Source organism: Oncorhynchus mykiss, chromosome 22, assembly GCF_013265735.2.
Source record: "Oncorhynchus mykiss isolate Arlee chromosome 22, USDA_OmykA_1.1, whole genome shotgun sequence".
In the NCBI taxonomy this organism is placed as follows: domain Eukaryota; kingdom Metazoa; phylum Chordata; class Actinopteri; order Salmoniformes; family Salmonidae; genus Oncorhynchus; species Oncorhynchus mykiss.
Window position 1 is genome coordinate 25,097,686 of NC_048586.1, and position 15,094 is coordinate 25,112,779.

General features: G+C 43.6%; 1 protein-coding gene across 1 annotated transcript in view; it reads right to left on the reverse strand.

Moving 5' to 3' along the window:
• Nucleotides 1-1,755: 1,755 nt before the first annotated feature.
• Nucleotides 1,756-15,094, reverse strand: part of LOC110501610 (cholecystokinin receptor) — a 50,416-nt gene continuing 37,077 nt past the window's right edge. Inside the window, exons 3-5 of the mRNA XM_021579294.2 lie at nt 11,473-11,737; nt 6,715-6,842; nt 1,756-4,166 (exon numbers count right to left, since the gene is read on the reverse strand). Of these exons, the coding sequence (XP_021434969.1) occupies nt 3,610-4,166; nt 6,715-6,842; nt 11,473-11,737 (950 nt within the window). The 3' untranslated portion in view covers nt 1,756-3,609. The remainder of the gene's footprint in view (nt 4,167-6,714; nt 6,843-11,472; nt 11,738-15,094) is intronic.

The window sequence follows — 15,094 nt, forward strand, 5'->3', positions numbered from 1 at the left end:
TCTGGGGGACATCTGCTTAAAGTACATTCTCTCTCCAGCCTGTATGTCTGCCTGAAAACCCTCTCTGCTCACTACTCTGCTCTCTGCTCTCTCATGCTGTCCCTGCATACACACTCCAGGCTGAAGCCTTCCCCACGACTCTGACATCTATGCCACAGTTAGCAGATGAAAGGGGAACAGAGAGAAACGGATGAGGCAGAGAAGGTCAGTGGGCAGATCTGAGTGCCTCCGGTGCGCTGAGGATGAGTAGTAATTAGTCAACAGTGTCCATGTGAGTAAAGCTTGGGGAAGGCTTTGAGTGTGACTCCTCTCCCCCTCTCTCCCTGGAGGGGACGATTTTTAACACAACACACTCTGTTTTTTTGCTGGAGGAGGAGGAGCGTGAGCAGCAGATGGTTGTTATTCAGCAGCGATAATGTTGAGCCAAGGAGATACTGAATAATTGTTTTTCAAAGAAAACCTGTCCTATACCCTACACTCAGCCTCAGAGATGAAGGATGAAGGCCCCATGCCATCTAATCACCGTCTCTTGACCCAGTCCCCTAGATTAAGGCAAAGTTCTGTTTCTACATGGTCTACTCACAACACAATATCAACAATGGAGATTAAATCAAATCATGAGAGATTTTAGATTCCATACATGCATTTGGGGCAGCCACACAGAACAGGCAGGCAGTCTGTACTGCTCAAATACATTATGGACCTGCGCTCGTCAAATATTACCTCACAAAAGCACACCATACATCTTTCTTTGTGAAATTGACAGCATTCCACTCTCAAGGGCTGAGATCACAATAGATCACAACACAATTAGTACAAGCAGAGTGGATGAGGCAGAGACTAAGGGGTTTGTCTGAAATGGAACCCTATCACCTAAATAGTGCACTACTTTTGGCCATAGTGCATTATTGTAGGGAATAAGATGCCACTTCTGACGCAACCACATGCATGAAGGAAACCGCCAACCTGACCAAGAGAAACGCCCAAAAGAGACCATCTAATATGAAGAATAAGGTGTCGCATTCTGTAGCCAGATTAAAGACAAGACATAATAAGGGTATGTTCGTAACTCAGAGAGAGCAGTCATGTCCAGTCAACAACATCTGATTTGAATTTGAAAACGTCAGCCTCCAAATAGTATAATCTACAACATGATGTCATTTTTACACAGCTGCATAAGCAGGTGATTTGGGCTAAATCGACACTGTAACAAATTGCCGTAGGAGGAGAAAGAATCTCATTTACATACTGTATACTGTATTGAGGCATCTCCCATTGGTGAGAATGCTATATCTCACAGAATATTTTTTGTCTAAAAACTTGCGTAAAAACGAGATAAACACGAACATACACACTGAGTGTACAAAGCATTAAGAACACCTGCTCTTTCCATGACATAGACTGACCAGGTGAATCCAGGTGAAAGCTATGATCCCTTATTGATGTCACTTGTTAAATCTACTTCAATCAGTGTAGATGAAGGCGAGCCAATTGAGACAGGGATTGTGTAGGTGTTCCATTCAGAGGGTGAATGGGTACGACAAAAGATTTAAGTGCCTTTGAACGGAGTATGGTAGTAAGTGTCAGGTGCACCAGTTTGTGTGTGTCAACAACGACAATGTGGCTCGTTTTTTCACTCTCAACAGTTTGCCATGTGTATCAAGAATGGTCCACCACCCAAAGGACATCCAGCCAACTTGGCACAACTGTGGGAAACATTGGAGTCAACATTGGCCTGCATCACTGTGGAACGCTTTTGACACCTTGTAGAGTCCATGCCCCGACGAATGGAGTCTGTTCCTAGGGCAAAAGGGGGTGCAACTCCATATTAATGTTTTGTACACTCAATGTATATGTTTTATTGTCACATATACACTGTAGATTCTAGAAATACAGCATGTGGCTGTAGTCAGGTGTTCCAGTAATATGCTGTAAATTGATATTTTAGTAAAGGTCCTGTAAATCTACAGGCTTCTGTGCTGCCAGTGTTTTACTGTATGAATTACAGGACATTTTTGACAGTTTAGATGTTGCTGAAGCCAATCAGTAATGTCTGTTGAATCTTTCCCCTGCTCAGCTGAGTAACTTTACACACCCTGTTAGCAGCAACACAAACACACACACCAACAGTGCAGTGGATACATGGACAACATGGCGCTTTAGATGGCAACAGAGCACATACACTGTACACAGCAGATCAATGATATGCAACACAAGTTGTTGTGTCGTCAGTTTTCTGCAGAGACCGAGCTGTTTTTGAAAAAGCAAGGATGCACCTCTAAAAGAGACAAATGAGCTGGATCCAGACTAACAGCCTAAATATACAGTAACAGTACCTCCCTAATACCCCACATTACTTACTTTCATTATCGCTGCTGTCTTCGGTAAGGTTGGGTTGGTTTGGTCGCAGTTGAGTCTGGCCTCCAATCCACATCCAATCCAGTCTGGCTAAGACCATGATGTAGCAACACCGTATTTACAATGTCCGTCATGAAATACATAGTCCACAGCACAGCAAACAGATGATACTCGAAGAAAGATCAGCATTTGCAGGCACGCACTTATAGTCCACAACAGAGTTTCTCATCATCAGGACATTGACAACACTAATAATAAGCACATCATCAGCATTGTAAAAACCCAAAGCAACGTGAAAATAAGTAGAAACTTTGCAAATGGTATTACTAATACCTGTTCCACAAGCTACTGCACCTCAACCTCATAGCGTATCATTCAGGAATATACCCCCATACCAACACATAACCCTTTTATTCTACCCTGATGTTAGTTCCCATCCTCTATCAGGGGTTCAACAGTAAAAATGAATGCAAGCTGTTTTAATGAGTCCCAGATGATAACGAAATAACTACATAGGCTACATACCATTAAATGAAACATTGTTTTCCATCGCTTGGGACAAATGCTAATGAAAAACAGTGCTATTATATTTCCATTATTTTCTTTTGTTTTTCAACTATTGAACTGTGTATAACTGTCCTTTTCCTTTGGGTATGTTGGGTATTCATTTTCCATAGGCCATGAGTATTTTCCCTTTTTAAAGGACTACAGGTTGGATCTACCCATTGACATACAGTAGGTTAGTTTAACTAGATAATACATCTCTGAGCCAATTGGTCTTGACATTAGCATTACAGTCATGGTCTTGTGTTGACTTCCCTATAGACTGTGGGTGCATCTCCCCTAGCCTTGGGCGGTATACCGGGGGAATTTTGAAATTCCGACAGTATGATTTTGAATACCGTAAATATATAAATGCTACGCCACTGCTCATAACTATATGTTAAATAAGTCAATCCCCTCCTGGATCCTGCCCAAATTTGTTTTGTGAGTAAAAAAAATAAGAATTGTTTAAATGTTTTGTTGGTGTTGTTTTTTGCTTTCGAAAATAAATAGCCCCCCTTGTGTGCAATGCCGGTAATAACTTGTACCCCGGTATGGTACAGGAATGGTAGGAAGGTTTGAAAATCTGGATACCGCCCAAACCTAATCTCCCCCATACTTAATGACCACAGGTTAATGTTTTCCCCTATAGAAATGACTAAACCGATCACATAACCACATATCTCTCTGGTCTCCCCTGTCCCCCAGTCAGTCAGTGGTCCCTCCCTCAGCACGCCCCATAGTGCTGACTGTGGTGTAACTAAACTTGGACATGGACACCCCCAAAGCCATTGCGTCCTCCTCTCCATCCCGCAGCCCTTGGCGTCGGCAGGGAGGACGACAGCAGCAAGCAAAGGTGGCAAGCAGCGACTTGCGGAAGCGAGTGTTCATGAAGCAGTAGATGATGGGGTTAACGCAGGCCGAGGTGTAGGACAGTAGGTGGATGAAGGAGATGGGGGCACCAGAGAGGGCACGGCGGGCAGAGGCTGGGTGGAAAGCCTTCCAGGTGTTGGCGCAGTATAGTGGCATCCAGCACAGGAAGAACAGAGCCACGATTACCACCAGCATCCGGATCACACGCTTCTTGGCTAGGAGCTTGGCCTCTGAGGAGTTGCTGCGGGCATGCTCCACTTTGGATGTGCTCGCAGTAGATGATGTCAGGGTGGACATCTCCATGGAGTGTGGACGCTTGGAGACCTGGACGTAGCAACCATCGCCGTCGTCGCTGCCGCAAGACACGGTGCCGGTCAGGCCATTCTTTAGACCTGTGAAGGGGCGAGCAAAGAAGAGTAAGTAGAGGTCCAAAACTGTGGTGAGGGGTCAGATCAATTACGTTCCGTAACTAATCATTTCAGAAGTTCACAAAAGTCTATGATCCATTTAACACCCCATACATCTGAATTGAGGCAAAACGAGCCACACACACACACACACACACACACACACACACACACACACACACACACATATCCCCTGCTTATCTGTACTTTCCACCTGTACCAGGTTTCTTCTCTTCCGTGTCTGATAATTGGCACAATTAAAGATCCCAGTGGAAATTGTTTCTGTGAATCATGCCTCTTAAAAACAGTCGCTCACCTTAATTGATACGGCGATGAATCACCAAAAAACCTGCGTCATCTTACATCTGAGGGCTAATGTGCCTTCGCATTCTCTCTTTCTCTATATCACAACTCCCTTTGTCCCTCACTCTCTCATATTGGACCGACAGATGGTGAAGGCGAGGCATACTGCCATCAGCCAGTTTCATCCTCTAATGAAGCATCAGCAGCAAATACACTCTACACATTTGATCATCCCAGCTATTTCACTTAGGGGCCGATTACGACCTGAGTTAAACATGCTTAAATGGAACATCATTTCCTTTTTATGCACCTTTCCTTCTACGCGTATTCTGACCTTGAACAGGTACGAGAATAGCATACTATTCACCCACTAGATCAAAGAAGTTAAGGTGTGGCAGAGGTGCGTCTATAGATACGCCATATTTTGACCTTGACTTAATTCCCTAATAATTCCACCTTTGCCCACAGTGAAAAGATGAATAAGGTCAAGCAACCTGTTGGTTCCAAGTGGAACAACATCTACTTTTTTTTTTATGATAAAAATAACACCGTTCTCCATGCACTGTAATTTACAAATTGATAGTAGCTATTGATAAGAGCTAGGTACATGAGTAAGCCATTTGGATAAGGGGATTGTAAATATAAATTGCAATTGTTTTAATCTATTTTATCTTATGATCGCTGGAGACAAATGTGAAACCAGCTACATGGCAGCAGACTGAAGCACATCAACATATCACCTTTTCCACAGTGAAGTTTATGAAATGCTGGCCTTATAACTTGCAGATATGAAATGTGGAAACCCAAGCTATAGGCTTCTGTAGCCATGTGCAAATGCCAGTATAATGCCAACCTACCGAGTTGATTTATGATTTCTATAATATTTTAATTATATAATTATATTCCCAGACCTTTCGCTGTATTTTTTACATTTTGTATTATGTTAAATATTAGCCACTATCGGTAGCCACCATCAGTTATACCAACATACATTAATAACTGTCACTTTAGTGTTAGTTTCCTTACATTTTGCGTCATCCCATTACATTGTTCGTTTACCTTTCTTTCCTCACATTTGTGTGGTTGTTCCTGAGGATTTCTAACAACGGATTACAAGTTGTACAATCATTTGGAACATGTAACCTTTTGAATCCTTTTGGAACGTAGACCACACGTAGCAGTTTAAACCCTGGAGCCTGGTATATGCTTCCCTATGACTGAACAGTTGTCATCACAGTTCTATGGTTAGTGAGGATTATTAAGGTAGATATATAGGAATACTGGTCAACCCCTATTGTACACTTTAATCACTTTACAATATTTAATGGAAAGAAACAATTGAATATAGCTACTTTCAGGATATATATTATGTTCATTTACATATTTTGTGTGTAAAAGCTCTCTAAACCATTTTTTAAAATTCATAAATACTTTCCTAACCCTAAATAATATACAAGCTCAGAGTATCTACCAATTGGTACTGAAAAGGAGACAAATGTGCATGTTTAGATGGTTTCTTTCATTGATCCCTATTCTGAACCCGTTTTCTCAATATATATTCTAGTTTGTCTTTCTAGAAAATTCTAACATGAGAATTCAAGTTAATGGAACACCATATTTAAAGGAATGGCTTTAGATACAGTAAATGTACTGAAAACACTATTGAATGAAAACTCCTTGAGAAAATCAGTTGGACAGAAAGTGGGAGAGTTTTCAGCAGTTGAATTCAATTAATTCAGTGCGTGCCATGGAGCCCCACCTGCAAAGCCTGTTACTCACCTGCATATAGTAAATCTGAATACCAACTTCTAATAAGTGCTTAAATCAAAACGTGTAAAAAAGGTTTTGTAAATCTGAACTGAGCCCTTTCGTACTGACTAAAGAGTATTTTGCTCACACCTGCAACACATGACCATGATTGTACTGCTAATAAAATGTTTATTCTGTGTGACCATAATTAGGATTATCATGCTGATAAATCAGAGAGAGAGAGAGAGAGAGAGAGAGAGAGAGAGAGAGAGTGCACTCAAATCCAAGATAATCTGGATCATAAAAACATCTGGGAAGCACTAATGGGCAGAAACTAGAAGACACACAATATGTTCAGTACTAAAATTAAAACATTTGTTGTTCATGCCAATTCCGCATTCTAATGTCTTCTTACTTACCCAGCTGCTGAAAGAAGTGAATACATGTCTGAATAATTAAATAGCAGTAATGAAGGACTCACTGGGGGATGATGTCTTCTGACCCAGCTCAAACTGGATTCCCCGGTACAGCTCTCTGGAGATAAGTCCATAGGCTACGATCATCACCACACCCGGAACAACAAAGAGCGTAAGCAGCAACATCATATTCCTGGGACACACACAGGAACTGGGATTAACAAGTCAGTTGTACCTTACCCCTCTAATGATTGAGGTTAGGATTTTTGGAGGATAAGCTGATCCTAGATCTGTGCCTGAGGACAGCTTCCACAAGGAGTACTGATATTTTATTTTTTATTTAACCTTTATTTAACTAGGCAAGTCAGTAAAGAACAAATTATTATTTACAATGACGGCCTACCCGGCCAAACCCTAACCTGGACAATGCTGGGCCAATTGTGCACTGTCCCATGGGACACCCAATCACAGCCAGGTTGTGATACAGCTTGGAATCTAACCAGGGTCTGTTGTGATGCCTCTAGCAGTAATATGCAATGCCTTTAGACCACTGTGCCACTCGGGAGCCCATGGTAGATGCATAAAAGAAGAGGGCTTGCTCACGGGAGACTTCCAGAAAGAGGTTAGGTAGAGGAAGTTCTTGAATATCTATGCTGGGATACAACCGGTGGAGACATGACATAATGGTTACTACCAATGTTTCCTCTAAGCTGTGCGCGTGTGCGGGCTTGCAGCTCCCCTTGGACTGCCATGCAGAAGATACATCAGCCCGTGCTGAGAAGCACGAGATTGAACTCCACTCATCTTTCTAGTTTTCCCCTTTAGTTAAGACTATCAATGTTTCCCTCTACTGTGGGAATTGCCAATATTAGCCACTTTCAATGCAACATACCAAAACAAAACGAACTTTGCAAGACTTAGTATGCAAATTGATCTATGCAATAGATTTTATTGTAGGGAGAATGCACCAGAGTAGTATTCTATTGCATTGACAGGCACAACTCAGCCCGTACTCTACAGACCAGTGCAGTATAACCAATCAGAGCTGCAGTACCCCTATATGCAAATAGACCATTGCTATATATGGTCTGTGCCATTCACTTTGAACTGGACTGTGTTTACAGCATGAGTGGTCGTGAGTAGATGCACTTGTTGTGAGATCAAAGCGAGAGCTGCATGTAGCCATGTGTTCACATTTGTTCATATTCTTTGCTAGTAAGGGAGTTATTACCCGAGTTATAGCTAATTTCTAGTCAGCAAAGGGGAGTATTTGCTTCCTACAAGAGCACAAAACGTGTGCATTTCTAGCCATCTTTGAAAAGTCAGGTAAAGAGCATTTTTTCTATGTCAAAGGGGCAGGGTTACATTTTAAGGCAGGCTTGAATAAACTAAGTAGCCAATAGACAGAGGGTAGCATAATTTGTCTGATTCTCTGTAATAAATGTATGGGAATAATAATGAGCTTTATTTTGTAAAGGGGTTTCTTACATCAAACAACACATTTTCATCATGACTAAACAGGTTATTGTCAAGCCCTACATATCTTTTCCTAAAGTTTCATAGAATGTAGGCCAACCACACATTGGCTGCTGCTGTAGGCTGAATTATAGAACAGCTGTTTCCATAAATGTTGTGGGATGCATTTTCACCATTGTTTTTGATGGTAGGCCACTCTGATAGGCCTACATTGTTATCAAATAGCCACAGTAGCCTACTTCGCCACTGTTATTGGTAACTTAAAGCAGGTACAGCCTCACTGTTCACAATAAAAACACATGCCAGAAGTTGCACAGAATGTTCACAATGTTGGAGTTTATGCTCAGTAGATCTGAAATTTGCTCAGTGCTGAAAAAAGGAATATTGGTTACTACTCTAACACTATAGAAGACACCACGATGTTGTTTCTTATACTATCCATTCCAACCAGTTGTCATCATGAAGGACAAAATATCTGGAAAGAGGAACTCTAAATACATTTGTAAGCGTAATGTCTTGATTGTGAATATTCTATATATTATAGTCTCTTCTCCAGAGGACACGTGGGACTTAGAATAAAATAACTCACAGGTTACAACAGATAAAGTATTTAGTCTTGTATTAGTTCTCCTTCACAAGAACAGCCAGGAATCACATCAACATAATAGCTCCTTCTCCTTGACTCTGACACAAGCAGGTGGCTTCTGGGAATAATTAAGTGCTTCACACTAAAAGCCTTAAACGGGTACAATCAATACTAGTGACTAAATACAATTTCAGAATACAAGTAATAGTGCCAAAACCAAGGCTACATCTTCCTAGAAACATTGATCTGGTGAATTGAGAATGGGAATTGTTAGAATTTAACTACCGCTCTGGGGAAAGTCACATGAATGAGAGCCTCAATAGCTCATTGAAAAAATGTTGGGTTTTCCTTTGAAGAGTTACCACGGCCATTATAATTATATTCCTCAATCATAAGAGAGCCGGTAGCAATTTAGAATAATTTGATTTGCATGCATTTTCCGTTGCAATAATTGTTCTCATATTTGGTTCGTAGTGTTCTAGACTTTGTAACTCACAATTAAACCCTGAGTGGAAGAAAAGGTCAAGAGAACGTTTTGTGCATTTGATTCATCTCAATAGTGGTTTCAAATGGATGTCTGACAACCGAAAGGTTGGAGAGGAACCCCAGAGAGCCCTGTGAATGACAGCACTGGATGTTAACACACAGTGGAAGACAGAACCCCAGAGAGCCCTGTGAATGACAGCACTGGATGTTAACACACAGTGGAAGAGAGAACACACTTAACAAGTTAACATTTACATGTATGGTTGATTTAGGTCAGAGTTCCTCAGAGAGCGGGGATGAGGGATGAAGAATGAGGAGATGAGGAATGAAGGGTTGAGAGAGACAGATGGACAGACAAACAGATGGAGAAGGGATGAGGAGGCAATAGAAAGAGGGCTATGAAGAAGAGGGAGAAGAAGAATTAGAGGGTTAGAGAGATCGTAAGATGTGAAAGAGAGTAAGGGGTTGAGAGGTTAGCGAGGCCGAGAGCGGAGTTAGTACTGGTGGAGATACTGGAGGGCGATGCATAAACCGTGAGACACTAGGCTACCCCTGAGCCTGCTTTGTAGGGAAAGACCAAAACAAAACAAAACTGTTGAGGTGTGTTTCTCTCTTAAGGCTCTTTTACTGACTATAACAATGGCAGTCGGTGCCATTTAAGATGAGGGAGGATGTAAAAATTTTTTAATGAACATGGCCTTATTTCTATTACAGCATATTGGATGACTGTTATTCATATTCCATTCACCTAGTTTAATGTAACATCATTGATACTCAACTTTCCCATATACCCATCATGAGGTTACTAGAACCTAGCCTAGGAATGAAAGTTTACAGCATAGGTCCACACAGGTCGAGAGAAAGATTTGAGGTGACAGACATTGACAGATGGACAGACAGTGACACATTCTATACTGCCTTGCACACTCTTGCCTGCATCTAGCTGACCTAGGCTGTAATCATTAGTCCAACAGTTGCAAATGAGAATTTCTATTGAAAGAATTCAGGTATGTTTATCCCCGTTTCGTTACGTTTGCTTCCATTTAAGAAACGTTTTTCAACAGAATCTACGGAATGAACACACCCCTGATCAAACGCAAATAGTTCACTTTCATAGCCACAGAAACAGCCTGTTGTATTCCTTCTCGCATCTACGTGGTCTCCTCCTCTCGCCTTTCCCTTTGCCTGTGGACTTCAATGCACAACACATCAGCTGTCTGTGACCAGGCAAAAAAAAACTTTCCAAAATCAAACCTTCATATCATAACCGCTACAGACAGCCTACATTGTTGTCACCACATTGGCTAAAATAACATAGCTAATAGAACTAATGCATTAGTAAACCCGCTACAATCATGCAGTACAGTGTACAGACAGTAAGTAGTTTAGCAGTTACACGGCGGGCAATAATTTAGTCAAACCAGAAGCTTACCTGGAAGAGTTCCAGTGTTGAATAGTCATAGCCAGCTTGCTAACATAGCATCCATCTGGATGAGCTGGTTGTTTGAGTTGGCAAAACTGGCTAGCTGCATTTGCTAGCTAAGTAAGTGAAAGTGAAAAAAAGGACAAAAAAGGTGACTATTTTTATTTTTATGAAATTCACTGAGGAGGATGGTCCTCCCCTTCCTCAACTGAGGAGCCTCCACTGGACTATAGTTGTTATTTTCTGTAGACTGGAAAGCCTCAAGTTTCTTTTTCTCACAGGACTGCACTCCACCAATAAGGGGTTATGGCAGTAGGCTACCAATATAAAATAATAATGAGAGAGCAGCAGTGCGTCTTGTACTGTACACAGGCTGTGTCTAATTCCTCCCCCAGAGGAGCCCTACAGTCATCCACAATGCACCTGGTGACCTGGGATGCACTTCTACTACAATGACACATTAATGGCTTCTCTGGTGGGAAATGGTCAGCTGAAGGACAAGTTTAAATTATTTTGCTGTTGAGAGCATTTTAGTGATTGTTTTATATTCTACTGTGTATACAAACACAATATTTCTGTATCATCAATTCATAAGTGTAGGAAGATTTTCCTTTCTTTGTAAATACAGTTCCACCCAAACCCCATAAAATGAAGTAGTAGGAAAACAGTAGTAAGCAAAAAGTAAGATGAGTATGAGTATGTACACACCCACACTCCCCACCCAAACCCCCCCCCACCCCACACACACACACACACACACACACACACACACACACACACACACACACACACACACACACACACACACACACACACACACACACACACACACACACACACACACACACTCACCAGGTCTGCTCCACCTCCCTGTGGGGCCAGATATGGCGACACATGCGTGCGATGGTGATGTTGTCCTTCAGGGGGACATGGACCAGGTGGCTGAACACCGGGTAGGGACTCATGATCATGAAAGACAGCAGCCAGGTGGCAGTAATCACCCGGTAGGCATGGGAACGGGTCTGCCACGCCCGTGACTTTAGCGGGTTGCAGATGGCGCTGTAGCGCTCAATTGCTATGGCAACCAGGCTGAAGGTGGATATACTCACGGAAACACCTGTTGGAAAATAAAGAAAAATAAACTAGATAACAAACAAAATTTAAGAGTTTAGATTATATACAGTTGAAGTCGGATGTTTACATACACCTTAGCCAAATACTTTTAAACTCAGTTTTTCACAATTCCCGACATTTAATCCTAGTAAAAATTCCCTGTTTTAGGTCAGTTAGGATGACCACTTTATTTTAAGAATGTGAAACGTCAGAATAATAGTAGAGAGGGATTTATTTCAGCTTTTATTTCTTTCATCACATTCCCAGTGGGTCAGAAGTTCACATACACTCAATTAGTATTTGGTAGAATTGCCTTTAAATTGATTAACTTGGGTCAAACGTATCGGGAAGCCTTCCACAAGCTTCCCACAATAAATTGGGTGAATTTCGGGCCCATTCCTCCTGACAGAGCTGGTGTAAATGAGTCAGGTTTGTATGCCTCCTTGCTCGCACAAACTTTTTCAGTTCTTCCCACAAATTATCTATAGGATTGAGGTCAGGGCTTTGTGATGACCGCTCCAATACCTTGACTTTGTTGTCATTAAAGCCATTTTACCACGACTTTGGAAGTATGCTTGGGTCATTGTCCAATTGGAAGACCCATTTGCAACCAAGCTTTAACTTCCTGACTGATGTCTTGAGACGTTGCTTAACAATATCCACATAATTTTACTTCCCTCGTGATGCCATCTATTTTGTGAAGTGCACCAGTGTCTCCTACAGCAAAGTAACCCCACAACATGATGCTGCCACCCCCGTGCTTCACGGTTGGGATGGTGTACTTCAGCTTGCAAGCCTCCCCCTTTTTCCTCCAAACATAACTGTGGTCATTATGGTCAAACAGTTCTATTTTTGTTTCAACCAGACCAGAGGACATTTCTCCAAAAGTATGATCTTTGTCCCCATGTGCAGTTGCAAACCGTAGTCTGGCTTTTTTATGGCGGTTTTGGAGCAGTGGGTTCTTCCTTGCTGAACGGCTTTTCAGGTTCTGTCGATATAGGACTCGTTTTACTTTGGATATAGATAGTTTGTACTTGTTTCCTCCGGCATCTTCACAGGGTCCTTTACTCTTGTTCTGGGATTGATTTGCTGTCATGCCCTGACCTTCAATATCTCTGTTTTCTATATATTTTGGTTAGGTCAGGGTGTGACTAGGGTGGGTACTCTAGGTTTTTGTATGTCTAGGTTTTTTTTGTATGTCTATGGGTTTTGAATGTCTAGGGGTTATGTATGTCTATGTTGGCCTGATATGGTTTTCAATCAGAGACAGCTGTTTATCGTTGTCTCTGATTGGGGATCATATTTCAGGCAGGCCTTTTTCCCACTTTCTGGTGTGGGATCTCGACTATGTGTAGTTGCCTGTCTGCACACTATTGTATAGCTTCACGTTTAGTTTTTTATTTTGTCAGTTTGTTTGGTGTTCATTCTTTTAATAAAGAGAATGTACGCATACAACACTGCGCCTTGGTCTCCTTCATACAACGAATGTGACAGAAGATCCCACCAAAAATGGACCAAGCAGCATGTTCAAGAGGAATGGACCTAGGAGGAGATTCTGGAGGGAAAAGGACCCTGGACGCAGGCCGGGGAGTATCGCCGACGTAAGGAGGAGATAAGAGGCAGCAAAAGCGGAATGGCGACGATACGAGGAGATAGCTCAACAGAGCAAGCATGAGAAGCAACCCCAAGAAAATTTAGGGGGGAGAGCAGTCGGCGGGGCCGAGGAGCGAACCAGAGCAAGTCAGGGAGTTGGATGAGGAGCTCAACGCAAGATTCCGGGGAGAGGTGCTAGTTTTGAGAGCGCTGCAGAGCGGGCGTGCTGAGGTGCATGTTATCAGCCCGGTGTTGCCTGTTCCGGTCCCACGCATCAGGTCACCAGTGCGCATTCATAGCCCAGTGCATCCTGTGCTAGCTTCCCGCACTTGCCGGGCTGGAGTGAGCATCCAGTCAGGAAGGGTGGTGCCTCCACTCCGCACTCGCCCTGAGGTGCGTGTTATCAGCCCGGTGCCACCTGTACCGGTCCCACGCATCAGGTCTCCCTTGCGCCTCCACAGTCCAGTACGTTCTGTGCCTCCTCTCCGCACTCGCCCTGAGGTGCGTGTCATCAGCCCAGTGCCACCTGTACCGGTCCCATGCATTACGTCTCCAGTGTGCCTCCACAGTCCAGTACGTCCTGTGCCTCTTCCCCGGACTCGCCCTGAGATGCGTGTCATCAGCCCGGTGCCACCTGTACCGGTCCCAAGTATCAGACCTCCAGTGGGCCTCCACAGTCCAGAGCTTCCGGCGACAGTTCCCAGTCCAGAGCTTCCAGCGACAGATTCCAGCCCAGAGCTTCCAACAACGGTCCACAATCCGGAACCTCCAACAATGGTCCCCAGTCCGGAACCTCCTGCGACGGTCCACAGTCCGGAACCTCCAGCGACGGTCCGAAGTCCGGAGCCTCCAGCGACGGTCCCCAGTCCGGGGCCTCCAGCGACGGTCCCCAGTTCGGGGCCTCCAGCGACGGTCCCTAGTTCGGGACCTCCAGCGACGGTCCCCAGTCCGGGGTCTCCATCGACGGTCCCCAGTCTGGGACCTCCATCGACGAGCTGCAGTCCAGAGTCTTCGGCGAAGAGCTGCAGTCCAGATCCTCCAGCGGTGGTTCCCAGTACTGAGCCTCCGGCGATGATCCACGGTCCGGTTCCTCCGACAACGATCCACGGTCCGGTTCCACAGAAGCGGAGGGATCAGTGTAGGGAGCGGGGACTGCGTCCAGAACCGGAGCCGCCACCGAGGGTAGATGCCCACCTGGACCCTCCCCTATAGGTTCAGGTTTGTGGCCGGGAGTCCGCACTTTTGGGGGGGGGGGGGGGGGGTTGTATGTCTAGGGCTTTTGTATGTCTATGTTGGCCTGATATGGTTCCCAATCAGAGACAGCTGTTTATCGTTGTCTCTGATTGGGGATCATATTTCAGGCAGGCCTTTTTTCCACTTTCTGGTGTGGGATCTTGACTATGTGTAGTTGCCTGTCACCACTCTATTGTATAGTTTCACGTTTCGTTTGCTATTTTGTCAGTTTGTTCGGTGATCATTCTTTTAATAAAGAGAATGTACACATTCCACGCTACACATTGGTCTCCTTCATACGACGAACGTGACATTTGCACTTTTCGCACCAAAGTACATTAATCTCTGGGAGACAGAATGCGTCTCCTTCCTGAGCGGTATGACGGCTGCGTGGTCCCATGGTGTTTATACTTGCATACTATTGTTTGTACAGATGAATGTGGTACCTTCAGGCGTTTGGAAATTGCTCCCAAGGATGAACCAGAGGAGGTCTACAATTATTTTTCTGAGATCTTCCCTGACTTCTTTGGACTTT